This window comes from Henckelia pumila, chromosome 4 (genome assembly GCF_033568475.1).
Source record: "Henckelia pumila isolate YLH828 chromosome 4, ASM3356847v2, whole genome shotgun sequence".
NCBI lineage: Eukaryota > Viridiplantae > Streptophyta > Magnoliopsida > Lamiales > Gesneriaceae > Henckelia > Henckelia pumila.
The window spans coordinates 120,377,643-120,394,192 of NC_133123.1; the positions used below are offsets into that span (position 1 = coordinate 120,377,643).

At 33.8% G+C, this 16,550-nt stretch overlaps 2 protein-coding genes across 5 annotated transcripts; one reads left to right on the forward strand and one right to left on the reverse strand.

Moving 5' to 3' along the window:
- Positions 1-383: 383 nt before the first annotated feature.
- LOC140863426 (uncharacterized) lies at positions 384-4,003 on the reverse strand. Of its 2 annotated transcripts, none has more exons than XM_073266856.1 (3): positions 1,438-4,003; positions 1,021-1,204; positions 384-862 (listed from the first exon to the last, which is right to left on the reverse strand). In XM_073266856.1, exon 1 carries the CDS (start codon positions 3,908-3,910, stop codon positions 1,499-1,501), a length of 2,412 nt encoding a protein of 803 aa, XP_073122957.1. In that variant the 5' UTR covers positions 3,911-4,003; the 3' UTR covers positions 384-862; positions 1,021-1,204; positions 1,438-1,498. The 2 variants fall into 2 exon arrangements, with proteins under 2 accessions (XP_073122957.1, XP_073122956.1); XM_073266855.1 differs by having other exon boundaries at positions 385-862; positions 1,026-1,204.
- Positions 4,004-10,595: 6,592 nt separating this feature from the next.
- Positions 10,596-15,310, forward strand: LOC140865155 (uncharacterized). Of its 3 annotated transcripts, none has more exons than XM_073269689.1 (11): positions 10,597-11,266; positions 12,567-12,638; positions 12,732-12,936; positions 13,025-13,121; positions 13,867-13,956; positions 14,068-14,193; positions 14,275-14,364; positions 14,470-14,551; positions 14,675-14,734; positions 14,812-14,871; positions 14,965-15,138. In XM_073269689.1, exons 1-11 carry the CDS (start codon positions 11,105-11,107, stop codon positions 15,004-15,006), a joined length of 1,086 nt encoding a protein of 361 aa, XP_073125790.1. In that variant the 5' UTR covers positions 10,597-11,104; the 3' UTR covers positions 15,007-15,138. The 3 variants fall into 3 exon arrangements, with proteins under 3 accessions (XP_073125789.1, XP_073125790.1, XP_073125788.1); XM_073269687.1 differs by having other exon boundaries at positions 10,598-11,266; positions 14,812-14,864; positions 14,965-15,310; XM_073269688.1 differs by lacking the exon at positions 12,567-12,638 and having other exon boundaries at positions 10,596-11,266; positions 14,812-14,864; positions 14,965-15,310.
- Positions 15,311-16,550: the final 1,240 nt, after the last annotated feature.

The window sequence follows — 16,550 nt, forward strand, 5'->3', positions numbered from 1 at the left end:
TGCACTAATTTAATAAATAAGCAACACATTGATTATCCACAAATTAAATATCCAAAATTTGACCCTAATTTTTATACCATTTAATGCTAATGCAATTAGTAAATACACAATACAAAAACTTTACCACCATTCGTTCTTTTAACGTAGAAATAGATTTTTTCATTGTTGTTGAATGATTCAACTGTTGGAACTTGAAACATTCTGTATGCTTCTTTTTGCCGAGTAAATTTTAGCAACATTGAATAATTTGAACATAGGAGTCTCACATGCTTTACCCGATTAACATGATTTATAAGTTATTACATTAATACAAGACTTTATCAAATATCCAGGTTTACCCAGTGCTGATTAAATGACAAAAACTTCAAGTTCACATGTAATAGGAAAAAAAAATTTAACACGAGTTCATGAATTACAACATAGTTTTAAATTTTCCTGATAAAGATTCTAACCAGAAAGTAAATTCAAATCCAATGATAATTCTGACATAAATAGACTGAGCGTATTTAGGTTGTGAGTGAGGATTACAGCTATGACGATCTGATACAAGAGATATGCAAACTTGAACCAACACGCAATCGATGTCCCAATAAGTATTTGGGTTGTGAGGTACATGAGAAAAAATGCCAGCCAGTGTAAATATGTCATAGAGTGCTCAATTCACCATATGCAGCGGAGGTCCGGAGAAATTGCCTTCGTAAAACCCCATTTCCGTCGCTCAGTAACATCACTTCAGCGCCCACTAGCAAATTCTCCTTCCACACCTTCATCACAAATGCATCATTGACCGAAAGCAAGCAATAGTGTCCAAACCTTTCGCCTTAAACTTAGCAGCTTTTTCCACGAACACAGGAAGGAGTTTCTGCGAGCAAATGGGGGTGAACGCCCCCAGAACGGAGATGAGGATAATTTTCTCTCTTTCAACTGCCTTTTCTCAAAGGCAATAACTATAGTTGCTCAAGAACATAAACTTAAAATAACTGCAATAATAACACTGAAAGAGCAATTTCATGCACTTGCCTTACCTGGAACTTGTAATGACTCACATCATTGCTTCAACTCTCCAAATCATTCATCTACCTCAGTAACATCAATGCTCTGCCCCTTGTAATTGATAGTTGACAGATTGTCATGCTCGATTAGTTTATTGACCAAAATTTAAAATCAAATATCACAAGGGATTACAACATTGGGAGTTCACTGCCTGCAAGCGAAAACACAGAACACTCGAACAGTTAAAATGGATATAAAATAGGTGAAACACTGATGTGATGAAAATCTTTCGGGCAATGATGAACCAAAATGGCATAAAGATGCTCCTAGGGAAATATGAAATTATTTTTTTTATCAAAAAGCAAATTGTATCCATCTCATTTTTATCCAGCTTCAACTGGCATGAATGAACACAGTCTCATAGAAAAGGGAGCAGGGACTCACATATTTTTCTGCAGTGAGCAGCCATAAAGGAAACAGAATTAGAATCTGAAAAGCTCCGAGACTACATTTTCACAGCAGCTGAAAGATGAACCTCATTCAAGCTCAAAACATTAACTCCCTTGATACTCATTTCATCGCAGATGGTCTCAGCCTCCTTTAATCTTCCTTCCTCTTTAAGGCCAGAAAGTACCTCGTTACAAACATGAACAGATGGTAGAAAACCAGTCTTCAACATTTCTTTGTACCACAGGCATGCCCCGTCAAAATCCTTAAGCTTGCAGTGGCCATCAATTAGTATATTAAAAGTTTCATCATTGGGGGCCAATCCTTTGATACACAGTTCATCAAAATGATCCCTTGCACCCTGCAGGTTTCCCTCTTTTAAGCATTTCATGATCAAGCTAGTATAAGTCATCTTGTCCGGAGGAATTCCCCGATTCGACATCTCACTGTACCAGGCAGTTGCTTTCTGAATGTCACCATGCTCAACACAACAACGGATGAGTTCGTTGTACAAAATTCGGTCTGGAATCAGATCTCTCTGGCACATTTCTAGAACTAATTTCTCCACAAGACTTAATCCTTCCTTTTTGCATATTCTTATGAGAGGATGATATGTGTTTACTGTAGGCTTACTGCCTGAAATTTTCATCTTCTCGTATAACTTCAAACACTTCTCTAGGTCCCCAGCATCTGAGAAACCAGATATTAATGAATTATATGTGATGACATCAGGGCTTAAGCCTTTACTCACGATACTAGAGGCTATTTCTTCAGCTTCGACAACCCTACCCTTTTTGCAGAGCCCATTGATTAGTACATTGTATGTCACAATGGTTGGCAATACATCACTTTTTACCATCTCATCCAAAACTTTGAAAGCATCTCCAGTACTTCCTCCCATGCAGTGGCTGTCAATCAGCATATTGTATATTTGCACATTTGGAGAAATGCCTCTGTTCAGCATGTCATGGTAAATGACTTCCGCTTCAAGACGCCGCCCCTTCTTGGATAAATTATTAATCACAGAGCCATAGGTGACAACACTAGGCTTAATCCCATTATTTTCCATTTCCTCAAGAATCTCTAAACATCTTTCAAACTGACAATTATGTCCGTAGCCATCTATTAAGGTGTTATACGTCTGCACACTTGGACAAATTCCATCATCTACCATCTTCTTGAACCACTCGTTTGCAGTATCCATCTGACCTAAACTACAGAATTTGCTGATCACTGCATTATATGTGATGCAACTAGGTTCCACCCCTGCAATTCCCATTTCATCAATAACCTGAAATGCCTTGTCCATAAGTCCTAGTTTGCAGTACCCATTAACAATGGTGTTCAACATCACCTCCGTCAAGACAACCCCCGATTCCTTAAACTTTCTCAATAACTCCTCTGTTTTATCCATCTTACCTTCCTTGCATAATCCATTCAACAAGATGCTACAGCTATACTCATTAATCTTCACTCCTTGTTTTGTGGCATCCTCATATAATGCCACTGAAGCCTCTGCATTCCCACGCCTTATGTGTCCGTCAAAAAGAATACTATAAGTAAATCCATCAGGAACGAACCCACAGGCTGCCATTTCCTCCAAAATCCCGTTGGATTCGTCCATTCTTCCCATTTTACAAAGCCCACTAAGCAAAGTGTTATAAGTTGAAACATTTGGTTCCACTTTATCATTTTTCATCTTTTCTCTGAAATCAAATGCCCCCTCTAAATCCCCAGCTTTACAACACCCATCAATTAGACTATTATAAGTCACTCTATTTGGCCCTATTTTCCTCTCGAGCATTTCTTCAAACAACTTCTTCGCATCGTTCAATCTTTTTTCCTTACACAACCCGCCAATCAAAACATTATACACAAAACCGTTCGGCTTCACCCCGCATCTCTTCATCTGATTCATCAACTCCAAACCCTTCTTTAAATCGCCCAACTTCACCACCGATTGTATAGCTTTCCCGTAACTAAACGCGTCCACCCAAATACCAACATTGACGACTTCATTAAATATCTCCACGGTTTTTCTAAACTGACTCAAATTCACCAAAGATTCCAGAAACAAATTAAAAGCAGAGAGGGAGGGGAAATTACCATCTTTTCTAATCAAACTAAACAGTTGGCCAGCCTCATTGGAGAGCTTGGACTCAGCATAAATTGTTAAAAGCGTATTGGTAAAAACAGGCTTCACGCTTGCAGGAGGCGACGACTGCGAGAAGGCAGCGAATAGTTGCGAAACAGAGTATACCGTCGTTAGTTCTCGGAGGAGCCTTTTCGCTGTTTCGGTGCGTTTCTGCTGAACTAAAACCTGGAACTTCCGCAAGTCTTCATGGATCCGGGCTTGAGTTTCAGATTCTACAGATGAGGAGCAGTAGAAGGCTTTGGAGGGAGGCGGATAAAGGAATTTCACTGGAAGGAGAGGGTGCAAACGCCTCGCCCTTTTCACTCTGGTTTGCATGGTTCGCAGTCGAGGCCACTGCCGTGTCTAAGTTCCGGCCAAAATGTTGGTTATAGTAACACGCCGTCAGTTGACGTAAAATCGGCGACTTTGCGGCGGAATGGAACTTTTTTCGGCGGTACGAATACGATTGCCCTGATTTTTATCGAGTTGGAAGATGACGTGGATGGCTGACTTTTCTCTTTTTCTTTTTCTTTTTTTCCTTCCAAACATAATAAAACTAAGGTCGATCAAATTTAATAAAAAATAATTTAAATCAATCCAATCGAACCGCGCACCACACCTTCATATTCAATGAATCAATTTTGTGGTCGACAATTTTATTGGGAAAAAACCGAATTGGTTACACCGCATAATTAAATAAAAGTAGTTTTTAAATTATATATAATCACGAGTTTAATTCAAATTAAATTAACACTTACGGAAAAATGGATACAAAAAAACAAGTCATTCTTGGTTTTTAAAATGTTTCTATCCATTTTTACCTCAGAAAAAATCTTTCTATTCATTTAAAATAAATATTTAACCTAAATTAACTTCTAAAATATAACCTAATTTCACCATATTGACATATTCCTTCATCAGCCGTCAAAGTAATTAATTTATTTTCTTGTTTCAAATTTTTCTTAATCCTCAACATTTAGCATATATTCTCTTGAAAAATTTGTTCAAGACTTCGAGTATATTGTGCAAGAGGTAAGTCGATGTATTATATTAGTTAGTTGATTAGGTTACATGATCCTACCCAAGAGTTTTGCTATGGTGCCCACCAACCGTCTGTGCCCACCTTGTACAATAATTGAGTGTGTTATGCATGGTGGGTACAGAGGTTGACACGATTGGTGGGCAGCATAGCAAAACTTTCCTACCCAATACCCACAAATACGATTTGCGATTTTTGTATGTGATTACATGACTCAAATCTGGATTATTATTTTATTTTGTATTCGGTTTGAATTTTATGAAAAACTCGCTCAAACCGCACCGTGATCACCCCTAACCAAAACAAACAAGGAGACCAACTAAACTCGGGGAAAAATCCTTAATGATATATGAACACTTTTAGAGGTATCAAAACGGGTCAATGGGACGGCCGACCCACAACCGTCGTAACCCATCATTAGGAGGGGTGGGGCGGGCCAACCCGCTACTTACCACAACCCATCATTAGGCGGAACGGTGCGGGCTGGCCCATCTTTTTGGCGGGTTGAGAAATTGTCAACCCAACCCACCAATTTGTATGACGGGACGGGCCTAACCCATTTTGACACCTCTAACATATTTCACATTTTGTCCTCCTCTAGATTAGGGTTTAATGTATGTTTTATTTCCTTCTAATTTGTAAGATGAGTATGAATTATTTTTTTTTTTATTTTTTGCAGGCTGCCTATGTTCATATGATTCACGCTAATTTTGATTTTGCATGTTTATTCTTTTAGATTTTAGGGTTAGTATTGAGATGGGTTTTCTGAAGAAAGTTGGGAATGTCCTGAAACAAAGTACCTCCAATCCTTCGGTTTTTGTGTCCACCTTATCAAAGATATTTGTCGGAGGTGTGAGTGGTTATGCGGATTTTAACAAAGTTTGAACTACTAATTAATATTTTGCTTAATTCTCATGATGTTTTATTAATCTTGTTGTCCGCGCGCTGTAGGTCTCTCATATAACAGTACTGCCGACATGAGTTTGATGATATATATATATAATCTTTTTCTTTGATTTGCATTCACGAATAATATTTCTTTATTTTATATATGGTTCTCGAGGATCCATCCATCTAGACTGTTGCTGGTACTCTGCTAAACAATCGAAAGAGAGAGTTTCATCGGCCTTTATATATATTTTCCTTCATTTTTGAGAGTGATGTTCATCGAGTACTGGACAAAATGGTTTCTCCTTTTTTTTTGGTTTTACAGCTAGAGTTATCACTGATCCTAACACCGGTAGGTCACTGATCGAAGCTTGACATTTTTGGTATGCACTTGTTACTATATATATCATCATGTTTGTCTATACGGATCTTAAATGCTTTTTATTATCGTTAATAGATTTTCTCCTGTCGTTTACAATTTTCCGATCGAAAGTTGTCACATGCATGTGTTAAAATTTGTTTCTACCTGGCCTGTAAATAAAACCATTGCGGCAGATACAATATACATATAGGCACAGTTTGGTTTGAGTGATATGATAAGTAATCCAGAGATAAGCAATATAATGTAAATTAAAAATAAATAAGAAAAAATAGTTAATACATTATTTGATTTGATGAATAGATTATAATTTATTTGATTTAATTGATGTAAAATTATTAATTAATAAATAGATAAATAATATAACGAAAATAAGACGAAATTGATTGGGATAAGTTATACATAGATTAATAATACATCAAACCAAACAATGTCATATAGTCTCCTTATTTCATATTTTTACGGTATGTTTTTGCTTGTTCCTATGGCTATGATATCATCAGCATATATAATTTCCTTGCAAATTAACTTGTATCTTGGAAGTTGGGCAATGAAAGGTGCATGAGTCTTCCTTTCCTTCTATGTTAATTGAATTACTATATTAATATTTAAACATATGAACTGTGGTACGTATTTTAAATTAGAGTTAGAGAAATTTACTTAGTCGAGGTATGTGCCTGTAGAAGACCTTTTACGTGTCTTTAAAATTTTACAATCCAACAAATGAACATGATCAGCTCTTGCAGCAAAGGCATTTTGTTTAAATAATTCCTTTTTCATGCATATATAATTCAATAAACTTGCTTAATTAATTATATATGGTTGAACTCGCATCTAGGAACTCTATGACCGAAAGATAAAGGTGAACTATGCAACAGAAAAATCTCATAGCGGCGTCGGTTTTGGTTCCAGTTATGGCTGCTATCAAGGTGGTGACTACGGTGGCGAAAGCTACGAAGGTGGTGGTTTTGGAGGTTTAATTTTAGTTCTACTATAATTATATAAAATGATTTTAAACATTCAATATCCATTACAATCCTACTGATTATCACTTATTAAAAACTCTTCAATTCTTGCAAGAATTAATTTGCATAATCCCAAGATTTCACTCTATGGGTTTTCTCACATTTTTTCTTATATTCATGCAAATTCAATCTTCATGTAATTATAGGTGACCAAGACAGCAATTTAAAGACATATATAGTTCATGTTGAGTTGCCTTTGGACGGCCCGCCGGATTCGACTACTTTTGAGGATGATCTTGACCGATGGTACCATTCTTTTTTGCCAAAGAAGACGAATTCGAGCTCGAACGAGGAACCCCGCGTCATATATTGTTACCACACTGTTTTCATGGGATTTGCAGCAATAATGTCTCCAGAACATTTGAAAGCTATGGAGAAGATGCCTGGATTCGTGTGTGCTCGGCCTGAGAGAATTTACACTCTCCGTTAATTAACACTGGGTTGAATCAGAAAATTGATTGTGATTTTTGCTGCTTTGATTTGGCTATTCGAGGCCATGTCACTTGGTTGGAAGAGAGTTTTGTCTTATATTATACATTCCTTCTCTAGTATGAGTATAATGACACATGTTTTTTCTACTTTCTTGAATTGTAACTATTCGCGTCTTGATGAAGTTAATTGATGCAACTGTTTTGTAAGTAAAGATCCAAGAAATATCACTCTTTACTCTGTTTTCCTTTTTTGTGTCGTTGGAAAAATTCTCAAGTTTATCCTATATAGTCATTAATAAATTAGGGAGTTTGTTTCTAACTGAAACATATGATTGATGGACTTGTTGTAGACTTGGTAAATAACATTAAGATGTATGGATTGTACATCAATATTTTGCAACATCTACAAACGAATGATATAGATTGTACAACAGTATTTTACAAATTCTAAAAATGAATAATGATGGATGCAAAGACTCATTTGATAAAATGAATGAATATTTTTAAAACTTTCATGTCATTTTTTGTCGTTCAACTACTTCAGACCATGGAACAATATTTTCTCGATCTTAATATTTCCCATGTATTTATTTTTGTTACTATACTATCATGAAATCTACATGTATAAAGACCATTAGAATCATTGTCAAGCATTCAATATGAATATATTGTTTTCAAATCTCTAATAACCTGCTTATAGATTTGTCATCTAATAAGTTTTAAGATGATCATATCTTCATGTTCAATTTTAGGCAGATAGTTAAATCTCTTTCACTTTTACCATGCTCAACATTTTTCCTTGTTATTTCCACTCTTATAAATTCAAAGTATGTATTCTTAGTTATTTCAATTGAGTGATGCTACATGTACAACGAAATTTACAACAAATTTTACAACACAAAAAATTCAATACAAGAATTTAATATATCAAAATCTCACGATACATTAAATACAAAATCTCGTGACAAAATAACAAAATCTCACGATATTATTGTTGTAAATATCGTTGTACATGATATTTGTTGTACCTCTAACATTTTTTATTTCAATTAGTTGAGTCGTTATCTTACAAAAATTACTTAAGATGGAATCAAAGTATTCTCTCCTGCTAGACAATTCAATTGGTATTGAAACAAAACTAGATACCAACAATTTCTATCAAAACCAATATGTATATTAACTTATTAAGAGGTGTTTGGCTGAGCTTATGAGCTCTATAAGTTGTTTTGGAGCTTATAAGCTCTTAAAATTTCTGTGGTAAAAAAAATTTCAAAAAGTTTATAAGTTGTCAAAATAAGTTGTTTGATAGTTTATAAGTTGTTTTTAAAAAAGTAAGGATGACCTTATTGTTTTGAAAAATATCTTATTTTAACATTCTCCGTCTCCAAAATATCCTTGAATACTTTCATAAATCCCCATCATATTCTTCATCAATTAAATATTATTTTTTAAAAGTAGAGAAAAATAACATAAAATTTTCTAAATTAAAATATTAAATTAGTTTTATTTTTTTAATATAGGTTTGTTCTAAAATTATTTTCGTATATGTATAAATCGAAACATTATGTTCATAACATTATACTATTGTTGGTAATTTTGACAATAAAAATATCTTTTAATATCAAACATATCAACATCTTTAAGTTTTTTAAAATAAGTTTACTCAAACACTTTAACAATTTATTTTTAAAATAAGCACTAACAACTTATAAACTCATAAAATAGCTTGTAAGCTCTATGAGCTTATAAGATATTTTTAATAAATTTAGACAAACATATTCTAAGTGAATAATAAAATAGGTATTTTCTAGTATAGAAAATTCTTAACTGTAAAACATATGTAAAGACCTATTAAGAGCTCCAGATTATACTCTATACATATATGAAAATTACTTTACACGTAGCATAAACAAGTGATGACTAACTTCTCTAGAACATTACATGTGGCGAAAATAAATTAAATAATATGATAACTAAAATTTTTAATTTAAAATGATAAATTGTAACCTAACACTTGTCAATATTTACTGATAACTAACCTACTTATATTGAAGTGGACAAAACCAATTACTATATTTGTCATAAATTATCGATGAATGAACCTATCTCATATAATATATGAAAATTCACTCAAGATCCTTTATTTTAATTTATATATACTTACGGTTTAATTTTTCAGCACTTTTGCTTTACTAACTACAAGTTTTGTTTAGAAATCAAATCCAAGAGAAAACAATCTTTTTTGTACTTATATCGACTGCGAACAATATTAATACAATTACCTATTTCAGAAAAAAGTCGAAGAAATAATAAGAAAATTTTACTTCAATCTAGTATGGACCATCTCTTACGAAGAGTACTTAAGATGGAATCAAAGCTTACTCTCTATATAGACTATGCATCAGGTATTGAAACTGAACTACATACCAACGATTTCCATCAAACCACTATGTACATTCAATGAATAATAAAATAGTTATTCTTGAGTATAGGAAAAACCTAATTGTCCTCAACTCTCCTTGTCTTCAAGGTTTTTGAACCTAAGCTCTCCGAGAGTTTTGACCGCTACACCATTGATATTTTTATTTGTAATTATTATCATTAGCAATAAATATATATAAATACATACAAAATTATAAGGCAGTCGATGTTTGTCGACATAATGTGAAAAATATTTGATATCTGTCGGTATTTTTGTAAAAATCAGTCAAAGTCAGCATTCTCGGTCGACACTGGTTTAGTGAAAAGCAATTGACAATTGTCGACATTTTATCAAAATCAGTTAAAATCAGCATGCTCGACATCAGTCGATATGAAGTTATGAACCAAACAATCAATCGAAAATTAATTTATGTAACTTAAAAGAAACCGAAAATCAGTCCATATGGATGAAAAATCAACTAATATCAATCTATACTTGATTTCATTTAAGAATATTAAAAAAACTGAAAATTGCGATACAACATAAAATATGGTAAAAACAGAGTATATTAGTAATGTTACTTGTAAGATGATTTCACATATATTTATTCGATATTTATTTGTGAGATGAGTCAACTTTGTTCATATTTACATTAATAAAAATTTATATTTTTGACATTAAAAATAATATTTTTTTCATAAATAATCCAAATAAAAAACTAGCGTAAAAAAAAAAATTTCAACATAAATTTTGCAAAATGCCAAAAGGCACTTTAGGTGATATTTGAAATCATAGTTTGTCCGGAAATTCTATGTTGGCAGACCTGCAGTGCCGGTCTGCCATATCCAACGACCCCGGATGTGTGCACATCACCATCGGGCCGTTGGATTGCCCTCCGGGCACTGCCCCGGAGGGTAGCTAAGAACTCCCCGTCTTTGTCATCTGTTGCTGTGTTCACTTGCACATCATCAGTGGATTCAGGGAATCATGGAAGTGGGCGATAAAACAGTGATAAATCCAGAATTAGGGTTGAAAATTGAGAGTTCGGTTCATATTAGTACCAGTGGGGGCGGAATTCTGTGTTTTGGTGAAGTGAGGAGTCATTTGGGAATTCGCAGCAAAGGTGACGGGGCCGTCGTTTCTAATGGTGAAGTTGGAGAACATAGTGGTGATAACCTGTATGCGGGTGGAAACGAGGGTAATTTGGGTGATTCTGGCTACGTAGACGGTGAAATGGTGGAGATTGAAGTGAAAGAGGAGCCAGTCGTTGAGGCTGCAGCTGTGGCGAGGAGCAATGGAACAAGAAGGTTTACGAGGTCGATAATTGAGTCTAAGGATAAGATGCAATGTCTTTGGAAGTGGAGGTATTGGAGAGCGAGGAGTCGAATTCAAGGAAGATGGAGATTTCTAAGAAGGTTGCGACAAAAGGGAGGCCGACAACGGTGAAGGAGCTCTTTGGGACTGGATTGCTGGAAGGGTATCCAGTTTTCTACAATGGCGGCAAGAGGGTATTCTTCTCTGTAACCTTTTTCTGCTGGAAGGCTATCCAGTTTTCTTAAAATTTTGTATTTGTTATCGTTACTGTTTTTAGCACTAGCATTAACATTACCCTTTAATTTCATTTCCGGGTGTTGAATCATTTTATACTTCAAATTTTTAGTAAGTTGTTATTCCATCTGTCCAATTTGTTCACACTGGCTCTCTGATGGGGAGATAAGTAGGGGTGGAGCTGGATTCTGTTGAACAATCTTTTCTCCATTTTTTCCTCAGGAGAAAAATCCTTCCTCCTTCCAATGAAATATTAAAATAGAGCATAATTTCACAGATAGGATACATAAAATTTTTTAGAATTCCTCCTTGGAGTGTAATTATAGTTTCTTAGTACTTCTTAAATGAAACTAAAATTGATCAATAGATGATGGATGGATCCGCAAATACATCTCAAGTGTAGTTTTGTGCTAGTAGCCACTTAACTATTCCTTGAAATCAAACTAACGACGTAGGCTTTCCTGTTCTTTTGCAGAATATAACAATGACACAAATTGATCTTGTCATGATTGTTTGGGTATGCCGTATGACAGATAAACTAAAAATAAATGGACAAAAAGTATAAAATTAATTTTTGTTGCTTTGTTCTTTCCATATGAATGACTTATCACTGACTACTACATAAAAGCAATTGATTTTCATGAATTGGGAGGTGATGTGTTGACTTATTCAATTGAACAATGCATGTCATGTAATCTTCATATGCTATCATTTATGAGTATTTAACAAAGACAATTGATTTTTTTTGAAATCTACAGGATATTTAAAATCCAACAAGATGGCCAAGGAAATACAAATGATTTTTCTCTTCTTAAATTTTTTTAAATAATTTGTCCATCATGGTTATTGCTACATTATTGCGATTAAATAATTGAAATTACTATAATCATCAATGTCCTGATGTACCACGTATCTGTCAAGATGAATGCCGAGGGGGGTTTATAAAATGAACGAGGATAATAAACTTACGCGGCTGGAACATTTCATGAAAAATGTGATGAAAATGATTCTTATATGTTTGTTCTCTCACAAGGTTTTATGATGAAAAGAGCATATGTGCATTACACATGCTAATCCAACTGATGGAAACTGGATTGGACTGAGATGCATGAATACTCACATGAATTTGTATTTAGTCCAGAAGGGAAACTTTCTTGAACTGTAAAACTTTTAGATGTAACTTTAACAATGAGATTTCAATTCCTCGCCCAAAGATTTTTTCCTGCGTGTTGCATCTGATTGGACATATCATCTTTATAGCGATTTCCACTACGTGGTAGCATAAAAGATACTGGAATCTTGTGTTTTTGCACTCCATGCAAGGGAGTTAGGGTAAGCACTTGAATTTCTTAAAATTCTCGGTTCAGTCCAATTCTCATCTTTTGTTTATGAGCAGCATGTATTCAAGAGATATTTACATTATAGGTAGTTCCACCATGTCAGTTTGAGATCCATGCATGTAAATCACAGCGGCGTGCCTCACAGTATATATGCTTAGAGAATGGGAAAAGCCTCCTTGATGTTGTCAAAGAATGCCGAAAGTCATCTGTAAAGACATTAGAAGAGACAATTCATAAATTCGTAGGCCCTATGTCTGTGAAAGAATCTGTTGTTTGCATGAATTGCCAGGGTGTGCATAAATTTGTTTCTGCAATATACTCCTGCTTGTTGGTTTCTAATACACGTTGAAGAAAAAAAATGATGTTTTTGGATTCTAGGAACATTTCTTGCAGCAGCTTCAGAAGTGGAACCGCTTTGTGATTCTTGCATGATTATTGAGAATTCAGAAATTGATACAGAATGTGCAAACTCTAGGTACTCTCCGCCGACGATTATTTCTTTACCCGAACTCTTTTCCGTTGGCTGGTAGCACGCTATCTGACTCTAATGAATTTGAGACTGTTGAAAATTTTATATCACAAGATGGAAGTTTTAATTCTGGGAGTACTATAAAGTTGAATTACTTTAAGAAATATGAAGTTTTTGAAAGGGGTAAAAGATTGCCAGATTTTGAAATGAGGTCCGAATGGTAAAATAAAAATAATGCATGATGATTTTTGGGAATGAATTATATCCTGAAGTTGTAAATATTAATGTCAAACTTGATATTCCACTGATTTTAAGACTCCAAAAGCTCTATACTTACCTCTTATCTCCTTTAACGTTGGGAAGTTAATATATGGAAGCTCCTAAATTTAAACAGTAAATGCATATGTAATTCTGTATCATGGTGTGCCATTTGAGTTTTTGTTTTTAGCTTCGTCAATCATACACAAATAGATAATTGAATTTGATGAACTCGAGTTCGATAATCATAAAGCTAGGTACTTCTCGTATTATTAATCGAATCGTTGCCTCGGCACTTCTGGCCTTTGGAGCCACTTTTAGGATTGACAATTTCTGATAATGGGGTGCGTAACACTCCCAAAAATAAGAGTCGTCGAGGAAGAAATAGAAGAAAGTATGCATCATCTTTTGGTCTTAGTTCACAATTATTTCCTTGGTTGCTTTTCAGTGAGAATGGAAAGGTAAAAGTGTTCCATTTGTTTTCCCTTTACAGGCATTTAGAGTTAGCGTCTAATTTAAAATCTCCAAAAAGATCCCCATTGCAGATTTCATCAAGAAGGGGCCAGCAGAAGATAATGAAAATGTGGGCATTTTATTTTCCCCTTTACAGACATTTATTTTTGTTCCTGGCTATTGAATTATTCATTCATTTTAAACCTTAACTTTTCCTTCCTTTTGATTTCTTTCTGCTCAGTTCAAGTCCTCATCAACCAGTCCCAAAGTTTTCTGGAAGTGCTTTGGCAAGCCATTTGAAGTCATCTTCTGATTTACGTGCTAATGGAACCATGAGAGACATCAATACGAGAAAGATCTTAAAGAAGTAGGTATTTATAACTATTCTTTGCATATCTTGATTTGTAGTACTAAATAATCTCTTTAACTGTTCCATTGTGGTGTATAGGTGTTCAAATGCGTCACTCTCCAGGCCCTTAAAAAGTGGATCTTCACACATATCAATGAAATCAAAGAGTTCATCAAAAGTTACTAAAAAGTCTGTACTTAAGCTGTGTTTTTTTCTGAATCACATAGGAACCTCATTGTCTTATTTATACTTTGTCTACATATCATATTAAAAAATGTTCATGGGTAGTCGCAGGTATCAGACAATGCATAGGATGGTCTTTGAAGATGGTGGATTACCAGATGGAACTGAAGTTGCTTATTATTCTAATGGCAAGGTGATTCAGATAGATGCTTTTATGTGTTATTATTTGCTTACACCCGCACCCTCATTATGTGAATGAATTTATCTATTTGTTTAGATTATTCAGCATTGGAATCACTCGCTTGTCTGTTTGTAGAAATTGCGTGATGGCTATAAAATGGGATGGGGTATAATGTGTCGCTGCTGCCGCACTCTGGTACTCGTGTTAAAGTGGTGTTTGAAATGCTCCATATTTTACCAGATTTACTATTTCTTTTTACCTACTTTGAGCAGGTTAGTCCATCGCAGTTTGAGGCTCATGCTGGTCGTGCCTCGCACCGGAAACCGTATGTGGTCTCTGATTATCTCTCTGTGCAATGTCAGCTTCCTGAATTAACATTTAGTTGTTTCCATTTAATTTCCTTACGTCTTCTAGCTTTTCTGTAGCTACATGCATATCTACACGTCAAATGGGGTGTCCCTCCATGAATTCGCTGTTTCCATGTCGAAAGGGCACAAGTTATCTGCAGATGGTGGGAAACTTGTGCTTTGTGATGGGTGTTCCGGGGCCTTCCACGAAGATGAGGTTATGATTTATGATGTGCATGTTGATGTTGATTTTTCTTCACATTTACCTAAAGAATCACGCCTTTTCCTGTGATTTGAAAATTTCGCGAGTCATATTTTCAAACATGTTCTTTTATGTGTGGGCTTGTTTTAGATTTGGATGGCATGAGTGAGTTTTTAAGCTACTCTTCAATGTCCGAACGTAGAAAATTTTATTTCTATTTGATTTTTTAATCCCTGTTTGCTGCATGTGCTTGAATCTATGGGGTTGCATGGTACATCTTGTAGACTGCACAGCCGTGTCCAAGAGGCCGCGGCCTCAGCCTTAACGTCATTAAAAAATATATATTACTTTTAGGTCTGAAAATCAGTTTTAGGTTGTATAATTCTGATCCCACCACCCTACCCTTTTAGTGTAGGATTTTCGCCCGTGTTTAAGTGGTTTCTAAAAACAAAACAATCACTCACTAAAATTTTGTACACTATGGTGCTTGAAATCAAAATTATTAGTTTATATATGTAAACTTAGTTTTAATTTTTTGGTCCCCTTCTAAATTTTCATTCCTAATATTTTCTATTGGTAAACTTTGAATTTAGGTAGCATTTTTTTTTGGGTCAAAACGCATAACATATGATATTTAAATGATTAATTGAATTTTTTTTAATTATATGATATGATTGATAAATTTTGAATATTATTATTATTATTATATGCTATTGTATTTTTTAATATTATTATATTATATGTTATTTATATTTTAGATTAATTAGAAAAGATACATACGATGTACGTGGGAGTACATTTTCATTGTCGATAAGACTTGTTCAAAGAATAAGTTGAGAAAAGATTAATCTCCTGTAAATTAATAATTTTTATTTTATTTTAGTCATTTAGTCAATAGTAAATTTAACGAACGTGATATAATTTCTATAATATATATTATAAAAATTGTGCAAATGATATTTGTTCAAAAAAATTTATGTGTAACAAATTTAAATGAATATATAATTGTCGAAAAATATATTAACGATCAATTTTATAATTTTGTATAAATTAGATATTTATATCATAATAGTGTTATTAAAGTAAATTTAAGAAAAAAAAAGTATAATACATAGCGTCGAATCATTTATTTTACTACCATTGATATTTATTTATGAAAAAATAAACATATAATATATATATATATATATATATATATATATAATATGTTCTAATCATAAATTAAATTATTATGTCAAATGTTCACTCTTGTTATATTTTGAACTTTAATCTTTTTTACAATTTTTTATGCTGTTGTCCGTCTTTTTTTCTTTATGAAAAAATAATATTCTCATCATTTTCAATAACAATTCTTGTGATTGATGTCTTCATTAATCATTTGTATTTTTATATCTTTTATTAATTGATTTTTTTGTTGAACGTCTTCTTTTTTTTTCATTTATATCATTTTTAAAAATACTCA

Excerpts from the sequence above, each read along its gene's own strand:
- LOC140863426 (XM_073266856.1), bottom strand. The coding sequence starts at position 3,910 with ATGCAAACCAGAGTGAAAAGGGCGAGGCGTTTGCACCCTCTCCTTCCA.
- LOC140865155 (XM_073269687.1), top strand. The coding sequence starts at position 11,105 with ATGTCTTTGGAAGTGGAGGTATTGGAGAGCGAGGAGTCGAATTCAAGG. Across the intron at positions 11,267-12,566 it reads TCTACAATGGCGGCAAGAGG|CGATTTCCACTACGTGGTAG; the intron begins GTATTCTTCTCT and ends TCATCTTTATAG. Across the intron at positions 12,639-12,731 it reads CTCCATGCAAGGGAGTTAGG|GTAGTTCCACCATGTCAGTT; the intron begins GTAAGCACTTGA and ends TTTACATTATAG.